Source organism: Teleopsis dalmanni, chromosome 2 (assembly GCF_002237135.1).
Source record: "Teleopsis dalmanni isolate 2A chromosome 2, ASM223713v2, whole genome shotgun sequence".
Taxonomy (NCBI): Eukaryota; Metazoa; Arthropoda; class Insecta; order Diptera; family Diopsidae; genus Teleopsis; species Teleopsis dalmanni.
In genome coordinates this window covers 38,331,808-38,358,869 of record NC_051847.1, presented here as the reverse complement: position 1 = coordinate 38,358,869, position 27,062 = coordinate 38,331,808, and the positions used below count along the sequence as shown (strand labels likewise).

The following is a 27,062-nucleotide window of genomic DNA, read 5'->3' as shown; positions in this document are numbered from 1 at the left end:
GAACCGCAGAATGGTTGTGATTAAATATAATGCGAATAGAATCCTATAGTTAGAATTATGGCTTCGCAAAAGTTGATCGTTTTTAAATCTTTATCGGAATCATGCTGCGATGCTATATATTCTCAATACTCCTCTACGAGACAGAGAACTGGACGCTGTCTGTTGCATCGATGAATAAACTCAAGGCTTTTGAAATGTGGTGCTATCGACGTATGCTGAAAATAAGCTGGACAGAAAAAATTACAAATACATTGATACTTTGGCGTGTCAACAAAGACACAGAAATATTAGAGACAGTAAAACGCAGAAAATTGGAGTTTTTTGGTCATATTCTGAGGTATCCGAAAAAGTACGTACTACTGAAATTAACCATTACAAGCAGAATTGAAGGCAAACAAGGCACTGCGAGACGAAAGATCACAAGACGAAGAAAAGTACAAGATCACTTTTCGAGAGGCTGTAGATGAAGTCAAAATCATGTTAGCCAACGTTCAGGCGGATAAGGCATATAGAAGAAGAATAATAATCGGAATCAATCGACTTTAATGCAAATTCTCAGATTAGTTTGCTACTACAGTTAAGTAAAGAACTTATGAAGTAAATTTTGAGGATTGGAACAAATGAAAGCTTAAGTCATGCAAAGCTGAACAGATAGAAAGTAATTACTTAAGATATTAATCACTTTAATTAATTATTTGAGTTTCATTCATATTATTTCTAATACTTTTCTAGTAAGTATTTACTAGTATTCTAGTATAACTAATTTACTAATATATATTCATGTATAGATAACACGGCGTAAAATTAACAATATTTATTGCACTTAATAGTTTTTTTTTAGTTAATAATCGATTAAATGGCATGACACATTTATTTTCTATTATTCCAAATTACAAAATTTATGGACAATTTCTATAATTTGGTGCTGATGCTGTGTTAATATACATATCATAAAGTTTTCTAATTAATATAGAAAAATTTTCTATGCAAATAAAAGTCATAAAAACTTCACACCTTGAAATCAATTTCAATGCAAATATAAATTAAAATTTTCTTACACTTTGTATGAAAATATAAAATATACTTTGACAGTAAATGTCCAATTTTATAAATTAAAAGTCTTCAAGCAAAATGGGTCATTTTGCAACTTTCCTATTTAGGAAGCAAACTGGTTCATTCGGTCTAACCATGTTCGAGCACGCGAGATTTATGTGTCGGCTTCATCTGAAACCAATCAGCAAATAAGCTTATAACAATTTCTTGGTATCCAATCCAATCATGCACTAGCCTCCATCCTGTTTCCATAACTATGGGCGATGCGTTGGTAATTTTCTCAGCGCAGTTCATGAAGTTGCATCGATTGCGAACTCCCGTAACCTTAATAAACAGGCAATAGGCACAGATTAATGCCACGCCTTCTTGATTGCAAATTAATAATTATTTGTTAAGCACTACGATCAGTTTTGCATTAAATATTTTGTACAATTATTTGCTTTAGAATTCTATCAGTTTCTATCAGAAGTCTAAAGTCTGAAGTCTCACGTTTAGAGGATACGTGAAGAGAGCCTGTTATGAAGTAATTGCTTGACATCCGCCGGAGTGTTGATCGAGTCCATAATATTCTTAACTTAGCATGTGTCGTAAACAATATTTATTTTAAATTGTTAAATTGCATGTCTGTTTCTATTTAACATTAATTCAAATTTTTTTAATTATTTAGTAGAATGACACCATTTCGATTTAATAAAGTATATTAAAATAAGATACACGTGAGCAAACTGATTAGGTATGAAAATAAATATTAGAGCACTAACTACAACAGCTTAAGAATTAATAACAGACTCTGACTCCACTATGTTGCATAAGTTGCACTATAGATTGTTAGAATTAAAGTTTATCTGATATAAACAAGAGGCAAAAAGAAGTATTTCAACTTTACTTATCTTAATTATTTTAAAATCAATTTGAAATTGTTCTATATATCAAAAATCGAAAGAATTTCAAAAATAATGATTAAAATATTCGATATTCATCAATAAAAGTATTTTTAACTAATGGTCTATCTTTATAAGATAACTGTCTGAAACCGAAAATAGTTTAGAAACTATATAGAATATAGAATAGTATAGAAACTAATCATTTTCATTCTTCATGAATAAAAGATATTGTGAATAAATCTTTGACGCAAAAATTTTGAAGATGCCAATAAATCGATTAGAACGTGTCTGAATAACACCTTTTTTGCAACTATATAAAACCTTCTTTTTAACTATATTTGGCATATCTACTTCAGTTATTATGATATACATACCTCTGTAAGTTATTATGGAAACTCTATCTCTATCGTTCAGGTTATGATGTTACGGGATATGTTGACATATTTCGGAGACTCAAATTGGATTCACTTAGTGTTGAGGGCCTAACAATAATATAAATTGAATAAATTAAATTGAAAATTATTTCTAAGTCACATATTGTTATATACGATCTTCAAACATATCGATACTAAATTGAAGAAGTTGAGTATATATAATATGTACCTATACCTTCTGCATGTTGGATGTATGACATATGGTACAATATATGGTACAAATTTGAGCGCCATCTGTCAATTAGTTTGTTTACAGCAGCTGTTCATGTGAAACTACCTCAAGTGCTACAACTACCGATTTTTACTATGGAAAATTCTTGTTGTATGCGATTTTTTGACCAAACACGACACCACTGTCTGGATCTGGATCCGTGCGAGATTTTCCTGTTCTCGAAACTCAAATTGCACCTTCGTGGTAAGCGTTTTGAGTCAATTGAATCGGTAAAAGAGAATTCGCTGAAGGAACTAAAAGTCATACCTTCACGGACCTACGAAAAGTGTATGGAAGATTCGATTAAGCGTTGGCATATGTGTATCGCTTCAGGAGCATATTTTAAAGAGCATATTTTGAAGAAGATAAAATAAATTTGGAATAAAATTTAAATTTGTGTCTTTTATTTACAAAATCCGAGTACTTTTTGAGCAGAATGTATGATCATAAATGAGTAATAGAAATGTTATATATGTTAAATACTTATATATATTTTAAATATATTTTAAAATTTAAAATATTTTCAAAACATAATATATTTCACTCTACTGTCTCAAAGTGAGTTTTAAAAAAATTTGAATTCTTCAAGGAATAATGTAGATGAAATAATTATATATTATAAATACGTCTTGTTCGATCTCATTGTAAAACAAAATTGCTGGAGTTTAAAGATTAAATATGTTTTTTTTAATCCATTTTTGTATTTTTACATATTCAAAATATTTATTAATTATAAAATTATTTATATAATAAAAAACTCTGTGTTAAGCAATTTCCCTCTTACAAAAAAAAAATAAAACTTGATCATAAGCTATAAAAATTTAAAAATTTAAAAAAGTAGTGAAAGTATAATTATGAAGTTGAAAAACAGAAGGAAATAAAATAATTTTCAATATTGAAAAGTGCACCATAAAATCAACTTCTCCTGATTGTCCATAATATAATAGACACACGCAAACACAGACTTTTACAATCCGTTTGGATCATCATTACTTTTGACTTTTGATCGCCAAGCCTTTCAATCGTACGTTTCAGTTTTCTTTGATGAGATTTACAATATTTATGTGCTTGTGAAGATCACATACTGCTAACATGTAGGTTAGGAGAGAGCAATCCAATCAAAGCGAATTTATAAATACTTCATAACCAGCAATCATAGAGTTCTACTTAGAATTTTCTGTAATTCTTTTTTTTTTTTTTGCATTGTAGTTCTTCTTCTTTTTGTAACACTCATTCCTATTACATATTTTAGAGAGTTGCTGCGCTACGAGAACTATTAGTACTGGGAAAAAAGTTAAAATATTCTTTTACAGTTGAGAAGTTGTTATGGATATGGCATGTACATTGCAACGTCTTCAATTGATGTGGATGTATTTCATCTACATCAAATTGACAGTTACGTGAGGTGTGTATAAATATGCATAAGTAACTCCTACCAGAGAAAAGTAGTACACATAGTAACCAATTTACAGCAAGTCTCTTGACCAACTGAGCAATGAAACTAATTGCTAAATCGTCTTTAAAAAGAAGATTTGGTTACGAGAAAGGAATGATGAAGATGATGGAGTATTGATTTGGAAAAATATGGGGTAAATGGTTTGAAATTGTATAAGTGTATGTAATATACTTCTGCTTAAAGTAGACATACTATAAATAAATATATCACTGAGAACTTTGTTTTGCACTTTGGTTTGGAAGAAGCATTAGCGAGGCTAAAAATTTATGACATACTAAGAGAAGTTGCTTGAAAATACTTAACACTTGAATAAGTTAAGATACAGTAAATGGTGGCTACTTGTATATTATGAACGTTAATTAATAGTTTAGAGAAAATTATATAAGAGTTAAGAAGTTGGACATTCAGTTCAACTATAAAGATTTAAAGTTTTGATTTCATTTTGTAACCAATTGAGACTACCACACTGAAACCTCAGAAATAAGACATCAACTTATAAATAATCAGCGAGACCTATTTTGTTATATTGCTGAATTTTTTTTGACAAGATTCCTGAAACTTATTCCTTAAGCGTTTCAAATTTCAAGCGTTAAAGTAGATCGTGAGGGCAATATGGTACATCAGTACTTGCATAGAGATCTCCGAACTCATACTTAGTTTAGTTCATAAGGATAAGATACTGATACTTTTCAAAAACATCGATTTGCATCCGAAGACTCCTCTCTTTGCTGGAAATAATCCACTCAAGTACTAGCGGATATATGGATATTCTCACAATATAAACTACAAAAAAAAATAATAATATATTATTTCTATAATTTATATAATTTGGCAAAAAAAAGAGATATCAGTAACCTTTTAAATACGTCTCCAAAAATTAAGAGAATAATTTAAGAGAATATTAAGAGAAAAAATAAAAGAATAAATTATTTTGTAAAAGCCCATATAAATGTATAATTATGTGATAATGGCACTAGTAAGTGGTCATAACAAAAATACCTATATATTTTATATCGACCCTGTATATAGAAATATAGAAAAGATTTTTTTTTTACGATCAAAATCGATTTTTTTTATAATTGATGATTTGAAATTATGAAATTGTTATGAATTACTAAATATAAAAGAACTAAACTGATTTGAATCACCATATTTACGGGACATTGTCTAATAGGTAGACAACAGGTAGACAATTAGGTGGTCTTATCAACATCCACTGTAACTATGACTTAATGGAGGAAAAGAATAATGTCACTTATATGCTCTGTCATAGCTCAGTACTCGTCTAAGACAGATTTATTATTTAGAGGTCTTGCTTCCTCAAGTGCCATGTGTCCTTTTCACTAAAATAAAAAAGTGGTCCGCTGTTAAAAAATGTAGTATTACTATGGGTACACATAAAAGACATAAGTGAGCTTCTGCCAAGTATTTTCATTGTAACTACTACAATTTCTAATCCATTGTGTGGATGAAATGAAGTGTAGAACATAATTTTTAAACAATTCTTGTTTCACACGTGCTTTATGAGAAGGTGCCGAGTCAAAAGCAACTTTCAAAACATTTTCCCGATAATAAGTTGCATTGACTTTGACATCAGGTTCGATGAAAACGATTGGAGAGCGTCCATCGACGCGATCATAGCTGTCCATACTATTACTTGAAATGAAAAATACTTCGGGTGACAATTCGTAGTCTCAAATTTTAAGCATTCTGTACGCAATGCGATAATTTTGATAGTTTGTGAACTACTCACTGGAGAAAATTTTCTCATTATAGAACACAATGTTTGGAAATTCGGCACGTTCGTGCAAGCATAATAACTCCTTTGCTCTATCGAATCTAACTTTTTGTTGCTTTGGTGTAAGATCTTGTGTCTTTTCGAACTTATAAGGCTTTACCTTGAGTCCATTTTGGATTGTGCGTCCAATGCTTCGCTAGGATATTTTCAGTTGTTTTGGACATTTAATTAGCACTGGATGAAATAACGTGGATTTCTTTTAAGTCGAGCCTTCACTTTCCGAACCATTTTAGATGATTTTGCGATTTTTTTAGTCCACTACCATAGCATTTCGCGACGCTGCCTATACTATTATATCGATATATGATACGATACACAAATATTTTATTCACTTTGAGGTATTTGAGTTCACGAAAAATAGCTGTTTGTGATTTTCCGGTGAAATATAACGCAATCACACTATTACGTTTGAATTGCATTTCGAATAACTTTTGTTCTATAAAACTTAGACGCAAATGCTTGTGGTAGCTTATAAACAATTTAAACAGCTGTCATTTGTAAGCATTTCACGTAGTTGGCAATATCAGTTTGGCAGATATACCTGTGTGTAATTGGTAACACTTCAATCGCCTCACACTGTATAGCTACTACTCTACTACTTCCATAACTAAAATTTTATCACAGTTTAAACTATTTTGAATCAACCAGTTGGTCGCATATTGATTATAAATTTTATATTTTTTTAAATTATTTAACCTTTCTGAATCAAACAGTCATCTGAATTTATTCTATTTTATTACAGTTTGCAAAATAATTTTCTCATACAGAAGTTGAAAGCATGCTCACACACCAAGATGGGTAATAGCATAACGCACGCGTACCAAACTTCTACCACCACAAGAAGCCATAACTCACGGTACCGCCAACAAGAGCATGTAGCGGACTTTAAATCGAAAACCCTGCCAGCACGGCATACGCGCAGCTCAACATCAACGCACTACGATGTAAATTTCCATCCAGATAATCAGACCACACAAAAGAGTAGCACACAAGGCACACCAAATGGTGAAACATCCCGAATGCTGTTTCTTCTATACTTAATACACCGCACCTGGAATGTAGTTGTGGATAGTGTGGATACGCGCAGCAAGAGGTATGATTGCCAAATATTTTTAAAAACGGTACAAGTAGCTATAGATTGGAAGCCGTAAGCTATGTTATGAGCCTCGAATTTATTGTAAATCTTTAACTAAAATTTCAAATTTTAATTTCGTTGCCTCCTATTTATTTGTATTATTTGTTTTTTTTTTTTGTTTTGACAGGTCTCGTAAATCCAGTAGTGTGCAATCGGAATTGAGTACTCCACCGGCAGCAACAGCCGCTACGGCATATTTTGAGCAGGAAAACAAAAGCGGTGCTCCTACCATTACAGATTTGGATGATGATATCGAGGCTGCATCGTCGCTCTGCTGTTCACAGTATTCGTTTTGCAGCTGCAGTTATTGCTACGACACAACACAAAACGTGTATAATTCGATTGCAGACGATTGTTCCATCGACTCAATTGATGCACATACCATATCCAGATGCGAAAGGTAAGTGTTATTTCAGATTAGTGCAACTCTAAAAGAATTTAGTACAAGGCGTGCTCTTTTCTTTTTTATGTCAAATCCAAATTTCATATGACTATTACATGATATAAAAAAAATGAATTTATTATACGTTATAATAATAAATATTAAAATGATGTAGGATTTATGCTATATAAACTATACAAAGGTTGTATAATGAGGAGTACGCACACTTCTAAAAAAATTTTAATTATCGTTTTCTGATAAATATATGCACACTTCTATTGATTTCTGGAATATAGATCCATAGTTTATTTTTTGATAATATTTGGCTCCATAATATCGTCTTAAGAATTCCTTTGAAACGTACATTTACATTAGCTTATGGTGGGTATTAACTAACTTAAGAATATTCATCACTCAGTAAATATAAGTGAAGATAAATGAAAACATCGAAATTATTTGCGAATACTTAAAATAACATAGAAACTGTTATTAAATTTTTTGGAATAGATTTTTTGCCTATAACTTGCACTGAATAAATAAACTACATAAAGACTTATTTTGATCTTTCTAAAAAAATTAATAATACAATAGTTTGCTGCTTAAAATATCTTTGATCGCGTGAAATTTACAGTGATTGTAAAATGGTAAAATTATATTTCTATGTTTAAACTTATCTATCAACAGTTTGAAATGCATTACAGTTGAAACAGACCAGAATGTGATCCTAAAATCATGCAACAAAATTTTCAATAAAACATAATGTTTCCACATTTCTAACGATTGAAAAAAATATGTACACAATTTACCAACCCAATTTATCACGTTCTCAGCAGTGCTTCATAACAAGATCAGGACGAGGGTATTCCAACTTAACTCACCTCCATTTGCTCAAAAGGGATGTACAATCAACATACAAATGTGAATATTTTCTAAATATATTCATATATATATATTCTATTCTTTATTCTATATTCCATGAGCCATCTCAGACCCCACCACCGACACCAGCCCTTTCAACGCAATCAAGAATAGCAAGTACTATATAATATATGTACACCTATTCACATAGTTGGTAATATCAGTTTGAAAAATATACCTATATGTAGTTGGTAACACTTCAATCCCATAACCCTGTATATAATATACAATATTAGGTGATATAAAAAGTTCCAACGGTTTTTTGTCACTAGATGATATTGGTGCCCACACTAATCCGATTGTGTCAAATGATATATATCAAATATTATTTCTCGCCACATTTTTTTGAAGACAGTTGTGTGATTCGTTGCTTGCATATAAAGTAGTATCGATTTGAAATATAATACATAAATATTATTAAAAATAAAATAAATAAAAATTTAAGTAATTAATTATAATTAAATCGATATTCATTCATGCTCGTATTTAACAAATTTTACTAATTCCTTATGCCTAAATTTCATAAATCAAAATCTAGAAAATTAAATAATCTTTTTTTAATGCTCAAAATATTTTATTTATTAATTGATTAGGTTTCAAAGTTTAATATACTCGTAAGTAAATAAATTTAGCAACTGCCACAGAATCAACTAATTAATAGTAATTAATAATAAGAGTAAGTCTACTCTTTGTTTGCGCTGTTCTTCTTATAGGCAGCACTTAATTCACAAAGTTTGTGAAGAATGTAGTCCAATTTCGATGGAGTGTCAGGTGGAGCGTTATAAGCTTGTAGGTTACCAACCCTTGGTTGAGGATAATCCAATTGGTATGAAGGATATGCTTGATGACGCATATCACCCACATTCGGATACGATCTAGGATATGCAACTGGATATGATGGATATATAGGGTGATGCATTGAAGCACCATCATAATAATGTCCCATAGAAGGCTGATGATATGCTGATGGTTGATAAATAGAGCCTTGCCCAGGAGACATGTAGTCAAAATATCCATAATCATCTCCGTGATAACTATAAGGTAATGGCGGTAATGGCTTATAAGTGGGTTTCGTATATACAGTTGAAGAAACAGGTTGCATAGTTGATGGCTTCGTTGTCTTTGAAGTTGTTGAATTGTCAGAAGTAGTTGTGGTACTTTCAGTAGTGGATGGCAGTATTAATGTTGTAGAAAAAGTTGTAGTAGTCGAAGGCGATGGCGAAGGATCGCTGACAGTAGATGGCTCTTCTGTTGTTGTCTTCTTTGTAGTAGTTGAGGTTGTTGTATCACCAACAGTTGAGGATGGCTTAGTAGTTATATAAGGGTACTTGATTATTGTAGATGGTGATTTCGTTGTTGTTTCTAGTTTTCGAGTTGTTGTCCTCCTAGAATAAATGACAGTTGGAAATTCAGTGGTTATCATTGGATCTTTAGTTGCCTCACTTGGTTTTTCTGTAGTTGTAGGTTTAGCTGTCGTTCCCTTTGTGGTTGTTGTAAAAGGTTTCTCTGTAGATGTCGTTGTTTTTGGCCTCTTTGTGTATACTGTAGATTCAACTGTCGTTTTTGTGGTTGTGGTTCTTGGTTTTGCTGTCGTTGTTATTTTGGTAGTTGTGGTTGTGTCAGTTGGTTTTTCTGTAGTTGTAGGTTCAGCTGTCGTTGTTATTTTAGTAGTTGTGGTTGTATCAGTTGGCTTTTCTGTAGTTGCTATTTTCGTAGTTGTGGTTGTATCAGTTGGTTTATCTGTAGTTGTAGGTTTAGCTGTCGTTGTTATTTTGGTAGTTGTGGTTGTATCAGTTGGTTTTTCTGTCGTTGTTATTTTGGTAGTTGTGGTTGTATCAGTTGGTTTTTCTGTTGTTGTTATTTTGGTAGTTGTGGTTGTATCAGTTGGTTTTTCTGTTGTTGTTATTTTGGTAGTTGTGGTTGTATCAGTTGGTTTTTCTGTAGTTGTAGGTTTTGCTGTCGTTGTTATTTTGGTAGTTGTGGTTGTATCAGTTGGTTTTTCTGTAGTTGTAGGTTTAGCTGTCGTTGTTATTTTGGTAGTTGTGGTTGTATCAGTTGGTTTTTCTGTAGTTGTAGGTTTAGCTGTCGTTGTTATTTTGGTAGTTGTGGTTGTATCAGTTGGTTTTTCTGTAGTTGTAGGCTTAGCTGTCGTTGTTATTTTGGTAGTTGTGGTTGTATCAGTTGGTTTTTCTGTTGTTGTTATTTTGGTAGTTGTGGTTGTATCAGTTGGTTTTTCTGTAGTTATAGGTGTATCTGTTGTTGTTATTTTGGTAGTTGTGGTTGTATCAGTTGGTTTTTCTGTAGTTGTAGGTTTAGCTGTCGTTGTTATTTTCGTAGTTGTGGTTGTATCAGTTGGTTTTTCTGTAGTTGTAGGTTTAGCTGTCGTTGTTATTTTGGTAGTTGTGGTTGTATCAGTTGGTTTTTCTGTTGTTGTTATTTTGGTAGTCGTGGTTGTGTCAGTTGGTTTTTCTGTAGTTGTAGGTTTAGCTGTCGTTGTTATTTTCGTAGTTGTGGTTGTATCAGTTGGTTTTTCTGTTGTTGTTATTTTGGTAGTTGTGGTTGTATCAGTTGGTTTTTGTGTAGTTGTTGTTTTGGCTTTCGTTGTTATTTTGGTTGTTGTGGTTGACCAGTTGGTTTTTCTGTAGTTGTAGGTTTAGCTGTCGTTGTTATTTTGGTAGTTGTGGTTGTATCAGTTGGTTTTTCTGTAGTTGTAGGCTTAGCTGTCGTTGTTATTTTGGTAGTTGTGGATGTATCAGTTGGTTTTTCTGTTGTTGTTACTTTGGTAGTTGTGGTTGTATCAGTTGGTTTTTCTGTAGTTATAGGTGTAGCTGTCGTTGTTATTTTGGTAGTTGTGGTTGTATCAGTTGGTTTTTCTGTAGTTGTAGGTTTAGCTGTCGTTGTTATTTTGGTAGTTGTGGTTGTACCAATTGGTTTTTCTGTAGTTGTAGATTTAGCTGTCGTTGTTATTTTGGTAGTTGTGGTTGTATCAGTTGGTTTTTCTGTAGTTGTTATTTTGGTAGTTGTGGTTGTATCAGTTGGTTTTTCTGTTGTTGTTATTTTGGTAGTTGTGGTTGTATCAGTTGGTTTTTCTGTTGTTGTTACTTTGGTAGTTGTGGTTGTATCAGTTGGTTTTTCTGTAGTTGTAGGTTTAGCTGTCGTTGTTATTTTGGTAGTTGTGGTTGTATCAGTTGGTTTTTCTGTAGTTGTAGGTTTAGCTGTCGTTGTTATTTTGGTAGTTGTGGTTGTATCAGTTGGTTTTTCTGTTGTTGTTATTTTGGTAGTTGTGGTTGTATCAGTTGGTTTTTCTGTAGTTGTAGGTTTAGCTGTCGTTGTTATTTTCGTAGTTGTGGTTGTATCAGTTGGTTTTTCTGTTGTTGTTATTTTGGTAGTCGTGGTTGTGTCAGTTGGTTTTTCTGTAGTTGTAGGTTTAGCTGTCGTTGTTATTTTCGTAGTTGTGGTTGTATCAGTTGGTTTTTCTGTTGTTCTTATTTTGGTAGTTGTGGTTGTATCAGTTGGTTTTTCTGTAGTTGTAGGTTTAGCTGTCGTTGTTATTTTGGTAGTTGTGGTTGTATCAGTTGGTTTTTCTGTAGTTGTAGATTTAGCTGTCGTTGTTATTTTGGTAGTTGTGGTTGTATCAGTTGGTTTTTCTGTAGTTGTAGATTTAGCTGTCGTTGTTAGTGTTGTTGTCGTAGTAGGCTTCTGTGTGGATGTAGTTGTAGATGGCCCTTTAGTGGTTATTATAGTTGTTGAAGATTTTGCTGTCGTTGTTATTTTAATAGTTGTGGTTGTGTCACTTGGTTTTTTTGTAGTTGTAGGTTTCGAAGTTGTTGTTGTAGTAGTCGTAACGGGGTTGTGCGTTGTTATTGTCGTTGTGGGATTTTTTGTAGTTGTTGTGGTTGGCTTTCTTGTAGTTGTTGATTGGGTAGGTGATGTTGTCGTCGTTACTGTGGTTGTCGTAACAGGTTTGTGTGTTGTTGTTGTCGTTGGCGTTGTGGGTAGATTTCTAGTGGTTGTCGTTGGCTTCTTCGTAGTTTTTGTTGGTTTCGCTGTTGTTGTGGTGGTCGTAATGGGTATATGTGTCGTTTTTGTTGTTGTGGGCAGTTTTGTAGTTGTTGTTGTTGGTTTTTGAGTGGATTTTGTTTGTGTTTCTGTTGTTTTTATTGTGGTTGTCGGAGTAGGTTTATTTGTCGTTTTTGTTGTTGTGAACAGTTTTGTAGTTGTTGTTGTTATTGGCTTCTCTGTAGATTTCGTAGGTCTTAGTGTCGTCGTTGTAGGTTTATGTGTTGTTGTTGCTGTTGGTTTCAATGTAGTCGTTGTTTTTGGTTGTTCTGTACTTTTTGTTGATTTTACTGTTGTTGTGGTTTCCTTTGTAGTAGTGTGTTTTGGAGTTGTAGACTGTGTTATTGGTTTCCATGTTGTTGTGGTTGTTGATTCTGTTGTGTGTTTGTTTGTTGTTGTTGTTGTGTGTGTTGGTGTTGGATTTGTGCGCAATGTTGTGGTTGGGGTTACAGTTACCGTTACTTTTTTAGTTGTAGTTGTCGTGGTTGGTTTCTGTGTAGTAGTAACAGTTGTAGTTGGTAGCTTTCTAGTTGTTGTAGTAGTTGTTTGTTTAGTTGTAGGCTTTTGAGTTGTTGTTTGTGTTGTGGGTTTTCTTGTTGTCGTTTTTCGATGTCGGCTTTCTATATTTTGAGCAAATGCTTGCAATTGGTCCGAACTTTCTTCTTCTTGGAAATCAGCTTCTACATTGGTAGTGGGTATAATGTTGTCATTAATTCATTTATAGATTTCTTTTATAAATTACCTGAAGCTGTGATTTTATTCAGCTCGGTTGTAGACTGAGTTGCTGTATCTGTTATATTGCTTGCATTATTGGAAGACAATGGAATGCTAGATTCATCAATATTTTCAATATCAGATCCCAATACACCAAATGTTTCTTCTTCATCCGCTATTGATTGTATTGGAGTATTTGTTGTAGTTTTACTAGTTGTAGTTGCAATAGAACTTTGTACTTGAATATGTTCTAAACAAGGATATTGTCTTGCAGGGGTCGAAGAAGTAGTAGTGGTTTTTGCTGTTGTAATTCCATGACATGGGCCCTCATTAACGAATGTCCATGCTAAAAAATTTAAAAATAAAATATTTTGTTTTTAAATAACAATATCTTATATTGACATACTTATATAACCACTATTTTCTCGCTCTAATTCACAACGATTCGCAAAAGTTTTTTGATTTCCATAAAATGATGCACATACTGGGTTATTGCCAAGACTGCATATATTGCTACATTCCCCAGCAGCAATTACTTCCCAATGTTTACCAGTTGTTCTTTTTTCTACATGTAAGACGCATGCATTTGGAAATGTTTTTGTTATTCCATTAAAAGATGCACATATAGGTCTGTAAACAGACGTGCAAACACTAGGTAAGCGTGTAACACACGGTCCATTGTTTATGATATGCCAACTTTGCCGATTCTCACACATCCATCGTTGCAGTTCACATCGATTTGTAAATGTGCGTCGGTGATAATGGTATGTAGCACAAACTGGACTAAACTCTTTAGTACATACTTGTGGGCATGGAATGTGTGGTTGACAAGGTCCGGGGTTAATTATATACCAATCTAAAAATAATAAATTTTTAAATATATTATATGTGTATATCAGTATATTTTATATTGGCAGATAGGTTATTGCTATTGTTTAAGATTACATAAGAATTATAATCAAATATCACTTACCCCTTTTTGTTGAACACGTTAGACGATGGATTTCGCACTCATTTGCCAAAGTTTTTGTTATTGTGGTACCAGCTAAGGCAACACAAACTGGTCGATATACGTAGGGACATAATATTTGATCACATTTTGGATAGCAATAGGACATGTCAACTATTTCCAGTTCTGCAAAGTAGTTTGAATACATATATAATAAATATTGAATTATAGAAGTATTTCAAGAACACCAGTATAGTGCTTTACATACCATAACTTCCTTTGTATAATCGATCCAAATTTTGGTCATTTAAATGACATTCGTTTTCAAATTTAAAATACTCTTGTCCATCCGTAGCACAGACTGGATTATGATTAGAGCAAATTCGTCCGTTGTGCCTATCCGCATAAACATAGTCATGATCCAATTCAGCTCGAGTCCTAACTGTGAGAACCAATGAATAAAAACAAATTAGGTAACACAAATTCATTATGTATTGCACTTTTCAATATAAAGTGCTTAACTGTAATTTGAAATTACCTTATTAACCTTTTTATAGTCGTTCTAAAGTCAAGCAGTACTAATTGAACGATTTTATTATCAGAAATATATTACCTTTCGTAGTACGCTTGAATTTTTGTCAAAGAATTTTACCAAAAGCCACGCAAAGTTCTGTTTATAGTAACCTAAAGGTCTTTTACAGATATCTTCATATTAATTCTGGACGCTTTAAATAATTGCTACGTGCTTTAGTGTTCAAATAATTTTTTATTATTTCACATGTTTATTTCATATGAGACATCGACCGGGTGAGACGGGGAAATATAATATTTTCAAAACGAATAATGACTGAAAATTTATGTATGAAATTGACAAAGATTGAAAGATATTATCAAAAATGAAGTGTCGTCATCAGTTACTTGGTAAGAGGGTTATTGAACTCGAATTAAATCGGTATTGCTTGCTATATATTTAGCAAGTAAACAGAATAATAGTTGAGATAATGTGTTTTGGCAACTGTTAAAAAGTCACAAAAGTATTGCTGTTGAAAATGAGCAATAGATAGTAACCAATAGATGTAAGAGTAGAAAGTAGATGTTCTACACTAACTTAATCATCTCTTTATTTAATATTATTTTTGAAACCTAATTGCAGATTTTAGATATTTCTAGATTTATTTTCGTGTGTGCTTAACCTCGCAATACCTTAAATATTTTTATATTACTTAATTTATTTATATTAACACTAGTAAAACGCTACAAACTTAAGCAATTTAAATTAAATTATTTAATTTTTTAAATTGTATATATTAGAAATAAACAAATTATATCTTGTATTTAAAAAATTCAAACTAATTACAGTTTGAGTATGTTCACTACTAACTTAAATTCAATAAAAATGTAGGAAAAGTCACTTCCTACAGGAAATACAATATCTCTTTAGAATTTGTTTGTCAGCTTATTAATCATACTCGTAGAGCATCTATAATATGCTTTTAATACAATTTACACGCTTTTACTAAAGTCCATAACGGAACCGGAATTTTTGTCTTAATAAGACTGATTACTAGTGAGAGCTATTAAATACAATAAATGATTGCATTTGAAATGACATACAATTTTAATTCTTTGCATACCAAGTTGAAAGTTTGTTGAAAGTTTTTACATTTCAAACAAAATATATTTCAATAGAACACTAGAAGATATTTTGCCTCAGAGCCAAATCAATCTCAGGCAATTATTGGAATCGTTATGGTCAAGACATAATTTTATAATCAACTAAGAGTTCAATCTGCCGCTCTTAGGTGTAAATACTCTTACAGCTTTCCTTACCTTATAGTTGTCAAATCACACATACCACTCCTCATAATTCATAGTGACTTGGTTTAGTGAAGCTTAAAATTTAACTGGACAACCTCAACTGATATCAAAGAACTTATAATGAAAGCAGACATCTATAAAAAAAAATCATTTAAAATATAACCTTTTGCATGCACAAATCATTAAAAAAACTATGTGTTGTGAAGGAGTAGTAGAAGAGTAACCCTATATTCCCGACATAAAGAATTTATTAAACGCCTATTAAAATATATCACCACATAAGTTTGTAAAACAAATAAAAAAATGTTAAAATAAATACATTTAATTGAAAATAAAATTAACAAATAAAATAAAATAAAATAAATAAACTAAAATAAAATAAAATTTTAAAAGTGATGTCCTTTACTTGGAGTTTTAAAAGAAAAAATATATACTTTTTATATTATGTCGATCCAAATACAATACATAAAGTAAATTGTTCAAGGTATTATAAATTTATATCGAGTATATTTAGCACAATTATATAAATCTTTTTACTTTTTTATTTTCAAACAATAATCATAAACCTAAAAAGGATTTGATATCCTTTTATAATTATATTTTAAAGATATATATTTCGAGGGTTATAATAAAGGTATGAGTACGCTCTTTCATAAAGAAGGAATAATAATACATAAGTATCGTCAACTCCAATAACAATAATTTATTGATGAAAATGTGGAGTTACGCGTTTTGGAAATTTTTTACGCAACGGGCCTAAAGAAGTGTATGTTTCATGGCTTGTAGCACTGTGCTCTTGAAACTATATCTTTTCCACATACGATATATATTTTAAATTTGACTCCAAGCAACAATTGTCAATATCAGTAGTTATACCAATGGTTAACGTAACTTGTCTCATTTAGGCGACTTTCCTGGCATCACAATTGACAATAGTTGTCTCCAAGTGTTAGATCTCTCTAACAGTTATATTAGGACACGTACTTTTAACCTAACATAAGCTAACAATTTAAAATTATTTCAAGTCATCAATATTTCCAGAACAAATTTTGTGTCTATCATAGCTCCATAACAATATCGCACCATACATTGAGTTTTTGTGGATGCAATAGTCTTTCAACAGTTACTTGTGGATTTTTATTGCTGCAAATCTATCTGTTGACATATCCACACAGTGAAAATAGAGCTCAACATGAAAGAAAATTCGATATATATATTTATATAATACTACAAGTAATTAATAAATATAATTAATAAATCCATGTTATGAAATGACATACCTTAAATTTTATTTTGGTATTTTGGTATAAGTTCTCATATTGGTTATATACTAACGTCTAAACCACTTCTAAATCTATGCATTAAGAATGCCATGAATTTAATTTACCGAGTATATCAATTTAATAGGAGATATTAGTAGAGTAAGCTATTTAAGCAACTTTTTACTAATTATATATAGTGCGTCTATTTGCTAAAAAATTAATTAAATATACTGGCATATAGCCTAGTGGAATTATGGATTGTACAAAATAGTCATCTTATTTAAAACTCGTTTGTTAAATAGGCGTACTCATGTAATCTAAATTGTGCTATAAGTATGTACAGATCGGGAAGCGAAAAACTTTTTTGTGACCAATTATATTTTGTGATCCTTGTATGGTATATGTTATTTTACAAATAAAAATTCAGTTCTTGGTCCTCTCCTACCACTATGGTAAATTCTCTGCCAGCTTTATGTTGTAATTATTTATTGTACTTAACCAATACTATATATTTTTACTATATATATTATATATCTACAATACTATATTGTAATAACCAAGTTAAAACTGTACCTTCGTTACAGATTTATTTTAACTTATATGCAATTATACATATATCATGAAACAGATAATGAAGTAATAAATAGTCATTTTTAGACATGGTTTAGAAACATATTTTTATATCCATTCTATACGTCATTAAAGAGTATTTTGTAGAATGGATATAAGTCAGAGCTGAATAATTTGAAAAGTATCTGGCTCAGTTCTACTACTGCTTTTGACCTTTCCTATCATTATAGTCTATTGTCTGTCAGCTATAGACCACATAAAATATATATAAGTTATGTGATATATAATTACATATATGTAGGTAATTATATATCAAACAATATATACAGTCAAACTTCCATAACTCGAAGCACCATTTTGCAAAGAAAAGGTTTTATTTTTGAAAGAAACTAGAATTACATTTTAAGATATTTATTTATTTGCAATCAAATACAGCACAGAAGTTATAGTAAAATAAAATATTCAGAAATTAGGGATTGGGATTTTAATTTTTTTCTTATTATCCGTAAAAAGAGATTCCATTTTATTCAAACTCTTATAGTGAATTTTGAATGAGTCTTTTACTTCATTCTTGGAAGGTTGACGAACAATTTCATCCACCGAACCCTCATCTTCACTTTCCGTTGCGCTTAGAATCGAATCCACTATAATGAGATATATATAGAGCTATAATGCTTAATAATATCGTCATCTTGATGCACAAATTTCATTGTCAAGCTCAATATAATATAAAGGTTAAGAGTAGCAATAGAAGTTATTTTATTAACTTTACTTTTACATTAATTCACAGTCTTTATCTATATTATTTAAGGAAATTAAAGGAATATCATCCTGTTCATCCGATGTAGAAAATTGGCCAAATTCAGCTTTTTTAAAGCAGTGCGCTATCGTTTGACGATTGACATTTGCACAAAGAAGCAATATAAGGAAGAAAAAATTGAAACATTTGCTTTGGAAAAAGGGACTTCCCCTAACAACTAAATGGATTCATACTTAAACCAAAACTTGACTTATAGAATGCACTTTCTCATATTCATATTGGCATGCGACAATATTTTTATTCGAGTTATAGAGAAATTCGAGTTATAGAAGTTGGAGTTAAGGAAGCAGAATTTTATGCAATTTGCTCTCTAAAACCCTGTTGCAATCGTTTTAGTTCGAGTTATAGAAAATTCGAGTTATAGAAGTACGAATTATGGAAGTTTGTCTGTATATCAAACAAAGCAAAAAAAAATTTTTATATATAGCTTAAAAACATATTTTTGTATTTCGCTTCTATATGTCATTACTGGGTATTGTTTAGGGTGTATTTAAGTCAGAACTGTCTGATACAAAAATGTTCTCTTAAAATATTCAGTGTTTAAGCCAAGCAATAAAAAAGAGTACGCAAACTGGTGCGAAAGAGAGCGATAATAAAGGAAAATTAACTAAAGCAACATAAACATAGTCAAAGAGAAACATTTATTTTGTTTAAGCCAGAGTAGATTTTTTAGTCTAAACATGGCTTGGGTTTTTGTTTGCGTTTAGTTCGGTCCAAGCGTCGTTGGGGAAAGATCGTGTGCCGGTGAAAAGCGCATTAATAAGTGTAATTTTAATAAAAAAAATTAATAAACAACAATTAAATAAAATAATTTAAAAAAAATATTTTACTATTAATTATATTAAGAATAAATCTAATAACAAAGGATGCTTTTAAATACTTTTTATTAAAAAGTTGAGCTAGTAAAGTATCTGAAAAGTGCAATTTTCTATCAAATAACGATAACGACAGATACTATGGAAAGAGTTAAGTGTTAAACAATAATAAATATAGTTACAATAATTAAAATAAAAATTGCAAATAATTTATAAATAAAAAGATATTATTTGTTTATCTTTGTTTATCTGTGAGTATAATTGGCACACATGCTAAATCTGGATTTTAAAACTGGTCTTCTTCCGTCAGCATATGTAACGCTCGAATTATTACGCGATTTTTCATTACGCATGCGCATGCGTGCCAATAAAATTTTCCAACAACAACATTAACCATTTATAATAAATTTATTACTAAAGATACATTTTCAAACGAATACGAAAATAAATACAATGAAAAATTAAAAGCAAACCCAGAATCGTTTCGTCTTCTTCATGGTAAACATAAACCGGACAGTGCATCATTAACGCGTTCGTTGCATTCTAACGGTAAAACGAGTACAACTTTTATAGCTCAAGCCTGGCTTATATCTTATGAGTCTGTACGTCGCAGAGTTTATTGGAAGTAAAAGATTCTAAGTGCAAGAAACGCATATAAATGCACAGACATAACACTAAAGACAAAGTGAATGTTCAGCAGCACATTTTCCCGTCTTGAACGAACCCAGTAGCTTTACGTTTTATAATAAAATACTCGTACGTACAAGTTGCGTACTGAAGATATATATTACTGTAGATACTTTTGTGTAGAAACAGTAGCTGTGCATATTTTGTGTTATATGAAAATAACTTAAGAGGAAAAAGTACGAATAAAAAAAAAAAAGGAATTGACATTACACAATATTCAGCATTCACAATTACGAAGAAAAAATAACTATAAAAATATTATTTGAGACAGTTTATATGCTATATAAGTGTTCTACGACTCGACTGTGTATACTTATTTGCATTTCGTGTCTTGTGCCCCAATTCAGATTTGTGCCAATATCTGTGGAGCGCTTCTAGCTCATGTCCTCGTTTAGCACTTAAGTAGATTTCAGTTTTTGCTTGGAAGTGTGTCCTAAATTTTAATGTCAAACTTAATTTATCTTAAAGTGTTTAAGTGCATTTCTTCTCGTTTGCCTTGTGTTCGATGCTGACTTGATGTACTGACTTATGCTTAGGTTGGTTACTTGACCAAGATTTACCTTCGCTTAAACGAACTGCAACAAATTCGCTAATCTTGGTGTGCTCCACTTCAATTTTAATACTGATTTTCTTCCACACCACATAAAGGTTAATGCTTGACTTTCTCATATCAAAGGTGAGTTTCCGCATTTTAATCCATTTTTATAATTTTTGCATCTCCCCTTCGTACGTGCAATACATATTTCTTTTATTTTCAATTATTTGATATAATAAATTAAAATTGCTTATAGTGGATTTTTTTTTCATTTTTATTTAAAATATATTTTCTTCATATTTTTCTTTATTTTAATACGGTTCGTTTATTAAGCAACTGTTATTATTTTATTGCCATTTTATAATTACATTTGCCAATAAGCTTCAGACATTTCTTTATAAATGATACCGGAAAAATGTAGTTTAAATATAGTTAAATAATCACTGAGTTGAATGTGCCTGCAAAAGAAAGAGCGAGAGAGGGAAAAAAATGATATATTAATTATAATAAAATAGTTGACAGTTTTATATCAAATAAACTGGATGCGTGATATATCTTGTGACAGCTGTGACCACACACTACTAAAAATTATAGCTAACAGTTGATTTTCATAAGAGCATAAAAAAAGATTTCTTCTCTTATTGGAATCTATATTAATTTAAAAAAAAATCATTAAAAAATATTTTAAAATTAATTTATATAATATATATAGTATAGGTTTTAAATTGCTTTCACTTCAGAAGTTGATACTCGTACTTTGTTTCAAAAAATAAAATAATGACAAGAACAGTAGTTGGAATCCATTTTTATAATACATAGATCACAAGGAGTCAAAGTGGAGTATACAAAGAGGGTTTACATTGCAATTCTATATTTTATGTGAATATTTTAACACTGCACTAAATGTAATAAATTTTGTCATTTTTTTTATTATCATAATACAAAATATCAAACAACGGCGTATACAAGGGGGCTTTAGGGTCTAATTCATATTTTATATATTTTCAATATTTTTTACTGCATTTTTATTATATGAACTTTAAATTAACTTTTGAAAAAGAACCTCTGAAATGAGTCCCTTGTAACCGAAAAAAATGGCAGTCCAAACACTTACAGCTTTTTTCGAAAGCTGTTTCAAAATTTACAAACATTTTGAGATACATGATGTTTTCGAAAAAATATTAAAAAAAAAAAAATCAACTGCAATGCATTATAGCTTTTTAATCTATTTTAATTTAAAGATAATCCCAGTTTGTGTCAAATGTTTTTTTTTTATCTAATAAACCTAGTGATGGACTAATTTAGTTAAAATCGTATTGGTTTAATATCAATTTCATTTTTGTTATAAGAGAAAATTTAAACATATCCTAAAAACATCTACTCTAACACATTATCGTCTTTTTACCCATATAATATATATAGGGTTGTAGCCAATACTTTTTTCACCTAGCAAATCTAGTTATATCGGATAATTCAAAGTATAGAATCAAATTTCAATCATTTAGTAAAAATTGAATTTGTTTTATATTAGTTTCATGTCTGATAATATCAAAAAATGATAGTTGAAATATGTTTAACTAAAGGTTAACTAACTAATAAATAATGACAAATTTAATACTCGTATTATATTAAATTAAAGCAAATAGATTAAAAATTTTTATACAACTTAAACTATTTAGTTAAAACGTTCTTAAGATTTTAAGACAACACTTTTTAGATGGACAACACTTTTTTATTCTATATTCTATATCAGTAAATGTATCAATGTTTCCACACCATTAATCCACTTCTTGAACGAAGGAAGCATCTCAAGTTTTATATTATTTTATTTAAAAAACACTGTCTTAACACTTTTCAATATATTTCAATATAACATGTATTGAAGATAAATATTATCTCTCCTTCTATATAATTTCTTTCGCTTCTGGGCCAATATATCAACTCACTTGATATCTCTCTCTGACCTTTTGGTTAGGCATTGACACATGTTAAATGTTTTTTAGGCATATTAGGGGGTACTCATTGACATGTACCTATTTATAAAAAAACATATGTTATTAAGTTCCTCTTAAGTAACTTAAAGTAATATAAGTAGAATGCTTATGTTCGGAGCATGGACTCAAAGCTTCAATCAAGCGATGAGGGACAGTTTTTTATTTTTTATGACACAATTCGGAGTTTAAAGTCATACTAAATTTAACTGTGACTTAATGTATAAAATTACTTTTTAGAAAGAATATATAAATTTAATCTTCTTTAACCTAAATGATTTTTTTTGAATTTTAACATGTTACTTTGAATATGAAAAAAAAGTTCAGCTTAAAATTTTATAATATATGTTAATCCAATTTTTTTTTAATGGTTTTTTATTTTTTTCAACAAAATTATAAAGATTACTTTGGGATGCTATGCAAATTTCTAGGTCATAACATAAAAATCAAATTATTTTTCATATTTTTTATTTTTATTATCTATATTGTAATTTATATTTGCTGTTTGTACGAATATATAAATATATATATATATTTATTTATATATTTTCTTTTGGTTATGGCACTTACCATTCTAAATAGTTAGTACAATTGAAAAACCAGTGTAATTATTGAACATACCTGTGTTCAATTTATGATGACCATAAATTTTTGAATTTAAATTTAATTTAGTTATTAAAGTGTTAATGTGTAAAATGAGGCTAATAGTGACAATAACATAATAAAAGAAGAAAAAAAAATTTTATGTTCTCATTTTTAACTTTAATACAAAATAATTTTTTATTTAATTTTATAACACAAGATATATATAATAGTTATAGGTTAGTAGTTATATGATTGATGTAGAGGGCATAGAAGCTTTCGAAAGGGTTTATAAAGTACTGCAAAATGCTTTAGAAGCATTGGTATAATATTTGCTAAAAAAATTATTTCAAGACAATTTTATTTAATGGTTGTTGTGTATTTTGCAATCTTCAAAACTAGTAGAACTTTATAACCGATTATAATAGCAATGAAAGTATCTCACTGGTACTTTCTAAGTATCTTAGCAGTATTTACTGGTTCTGTTATATTGGAAAATAGTCAGTGAAGTAAAAGGAAACTAATTGGAAGCTGTTCTATTATATTACGAGCTAGGATAAATTAATATTAATGAATTTTAGAATTTCGTAAATCACAAAGTCTAGAAATAATCGTGTTCTCCACACAAACAAGCTGTCATTCTATTGTCTTGAAGAAAAATAGCTATATTGGAAAGAACTACCAACAATATAGCAATCTAAAATGCTTTTAGGGACAACCAAAAACGCTGCAAGAATTGCATAGAACTAACAAAGTGTAACCTAAGAATTATTACCGGAATACTAACCGATCATTGCAGATTAAATAATCACTTAAGAAAGTTAGAATCTGGTCCAACTCAGATGTAAATACTGCAGAGAAGAGAGTGAAACCGTATAGCATATGTTGGGGGAATGCCCGGCACTGATACACAAGCGGAAGAAATGTCTAGAAGGGTATTTCATGTAGCATAGGGATTCAAGGCTAGGAAAGATAGGCTCTACACTGTATTTCATTAAAGAAATCCGACTTGGGAAAACACATTAATTCAACTAAGGGGCACAATAGCTCTTTTACATTGCAGTGTACTCTCCCCTTTACTAATAATAATTATTATCTTGGAGGCTAGCGTGAATTAATATCAAAGAATTTTAGAATTTCGTTAGTCACATACTCTGGATGTATTCATACTGTCTATACAAACAAGTGGTTTTTGTATTAGCTTAAGAGCTAGATAATAGCCTATATTAATATCAACGAATTTTAGAGTTTATACAAAATAGCTCCTTTGCTATTTTATTAATATCAACGAATATTAGAGTTAGACTTTAGAATTTTTTCGTGAACCATACATTTTCGTATAATCAGTAAATAAGACAATCGAATAATCAGTAAGTTAGTAAATGGGGAGGCATCACTTAAACTCATTTACAAAGGAATATAATTAGACCATAGAGTTTAAAGGCTAAGCTCGTTAAATAAATTATGTGTAAGTTTAGAACATAGTTTATATTATAACATATGTGTTCTTAAATATACAATTGTTAATATGGGAGATCAAAGTTACTGTTGTATATCAATAATAAAACCCAAATGAAATTTTTCATTTAAAGTCAACAGTATATTGCTTTTTAAAATACATTAATAAGCTTGAAGCCACTAATACTAATATATATATCATTTTCGTTGTATCAAAATACGGTTTTCTCATATAATTTAAGGTTTAACTGACGACAAATCATCTTAAGCTACCAAACAATATAATTTACAAAAAATAAATTTTAACAAAAAAACTAAAATGTTAAGTTTTATAAAACAAAGCATTAGTTTTATAATTTAAACCATAAAAAAACTGTAAAATGTCCCACCTTCGAAGGCGTTAAAACTCAAACTCCAAGTCTAAGCGCAAAAAGTGCAGTGTACGACGGGTCTGCGCATACCGAAATGGAGCAAAAGTTAATTTATTTTAAAAATCAAATTATATATAATTTTGTAAAGAAAATTTTTTATAAATAAAAAAAATTATGTTTAGTATACTTTCTTCATTCAGCGTCTTTGGCTATAAATTGTTTTTGGTTTTTTCGCTTTCGTATAATTATTCATTCTCTCACCTGTCAGCATTTTGGTCAGTTTTTTACACAGTGTGGCAACCACTTTTAGCTCTTAAGTATTTATTAACAATTTCCAAACTAGACCGGAACATAATTTTAGGTTTTTATATATATTTATTATACTTATACATAATAATTTTTTTCTATCACTATCTTTAATGTTCAGTTATATCTCACTTTTTTGTTTGATGGCTTGAACCAACAGCATTTTTTACTAACCACATTTTTGAATTATGTATTACGCACTTTTACTGATAAATTTTTCTCCTGCTACTTTTTTTTTCTATTTGTTAAGTTCACTAAAATTATAATTCCTTTAGATTTATTTTACTTCTTAGTTTTAAATTGTATTCAAGATATTAATAATTGCTAGTTCCAAACTCAAGCCGGTACACTCTAGTGCTACTATTTTGTATTCATGAAGATTTTGACGTTGTGGTTAGCGTTCACTTTGGTTCACTGCGGTTCTGTCAGTACGGGTGGCTTGGCAAAGCTATTGGCTGATGCTCATTAGAGTGAAACATTGCTAGAGGAAGATGATGAACAAACATACCCGCAACTTGTTATCTTTAATAAGTACGAGTAATGTTTTGCTATTTGTTATTTACACTTGAGGAGAAAATAGCAAGAAGACAGTCTTCGTTTAATAAAAAAATAAACACAATTTTCGGTTTTTAAGTCTAGGTCAAAACGCTTTTGATTTATTCCTTTTGCTCATACTCGTACCTAAACTAGCTGTCTTACGTATGTATATACATATAAACATAAGACATATTACTTTCCGGATTAAGAAACATTTTGCATATTTGCTTGAAACAAAATTTTGATTGTACAAAGCCGCTTTTGACTATAAATAATATATATAGGTATACATATACATATCGGTATTATGGAATGCTATATATACATTCTATATAATAATAATACTACTAATAATAGCACTAACGCAATACTATATAAAAATTCTATATAATAATATTAATAATAATAATATTTTAATACTATATAAAAATTCTATATAATAATATTAATAATAATAATATTTTAATAGTAACATTAATAATCATATTATTAATAACAATATTAATATTAAAAATAATAATATATTACAACATAAAATAGTTTTGTTTTATAAAATTTATATAATAATATTATAAAAAGTTCTATTTTTATATCACTTGAGTTTAGTAGCTCTAATTTCAAGTTTATCTCCAATTAAATTTTGATTGAAATAATAATAATATTAATAATAATGATATTATTAATGATATTAATAATAACTATCTATTATAATATAATAAAAATATAAAATTTTATAAAATTTATTTTATAATTTTATAATATAAATAATAATTAAGTATTATAATTATAATTAATTATGATTAATTATAACACGTTAACAAATTTCTGTTTTTATATTTTTTTTAGATCATGTTTAGTAGGTCAAATTATTCAAGTTTCAAGTTGATATCCAATTAAATTTTGATTGAAAAGTGAAATTTAAGCAAAAGAACTCGCGATTAGTCTGATACTCTCGGTAACCGCCCAAAGTTCTTATAGCTATGGTAAAGCATACTTTCTCAGTGGAACAGAACTTTGAAGAACATAATGACAGATTTTCTGGCAGATTACTACTGTCTTTGTTACCAACTCCACGAAATAGCTATATCTAAGTATACAAAATGTCAGTATTGGTTAGATACAAATGAAATCTCAAATATCACACTCTTTTTGATTAACCAAATCAGTGGAAAAAAATTAAGTCAAAAACTCATTTCAGCCTTCATTCGAAGAACTAAATTCGCGAATACTAGGTAGATTTACCATTTCAACGATATACATATGTCTAAGAATATAGAATGTCACCTCTGCATTGAAAAACATATATAACCTTTAATC

The 27,062-nt window shown here is 29.9% G+C and overlaps 2 protein-coding genes across 2 annotated transcripts in view; one reads left to right on the top strand and one right to left on the bottom strand.

Annotated features, from left to right (window-relative positions):
- Nucleotides 1-7,544, top strand: part of LOC119674347 (ATP-binding cassette sub-family A member 17-like) — a 49,464-nt gene extending 41,920 nt beyond the window's left edge. Inside the window, exons 16-18 of the mRNA XM_038085483.1 lie at nt 6,604-6,929; nt 7,099-7,371; nt 7,529-7,544. Coding sequence (XP_037941411.1) covers nt 6,604-6,929; nt 7,099-7,371; nt 7,529-7,544 — 615 coding nt within the window. The remainder of the gene's footprint in view (nt 1-6,603; nt 6,930-7,098; nt 7,372-7,528) is intronic.
- A 1,344-nt stretch (nt 7,545-8,888) lies between these two features.
- Nucleotides 8,889-14,493, bottom strand: LOC119674346 (mucin-2-like). The gene is made up of 8 exons (XM_038085482.1): nt 14,262-14,493; nt 14,018-14,179; nt 13,451-13,900; nt 13,073-13,390; nt 11,340-13,010; nt 10,899-11,036; nt 10,160-10,524; nt 8,889-10,123 (listed from the first exon to the last, which is right to left on the bottom strand). The coding sequence occupies exons 1-8, from the start codon at nt 14,479-14,481 to the stop codon at nt 8,954-8,956; spliced, it is 4,494 nt and encodes a 1,497-aa protein (XP_037941410.1). The 5' UTR covers nt 14,482-14,493; the 3' UTR covers nt 8,889-8,953.
- Nucleotides 14,494-27,062: the final 12,569 nt, after the last annotated feature.

Bases quoted from the DNA above. Each gene is read 5' to 3' on its own strand.
- LOC119674346 (XM_038085482.1), bottom strand. From the start codon at position 14,481: ATGAATTTGTGTTACCTAATTTGTTTTTATTCATTGGTTCTCACAGTT. The intron at 11,037-11,339 runs CAACTACCAAAA...TAACAACAACAG, and splicing joins AAAACCAACTGATACAACCA to AAAAACCAACTGATACATCC. The intron at 10,525-10,898 runs GTCAACCACAAC...TAACAACAACAG, and splicing joins AACTACAGAAAAACCAACTG to ATACACCTATAACTACAGAA.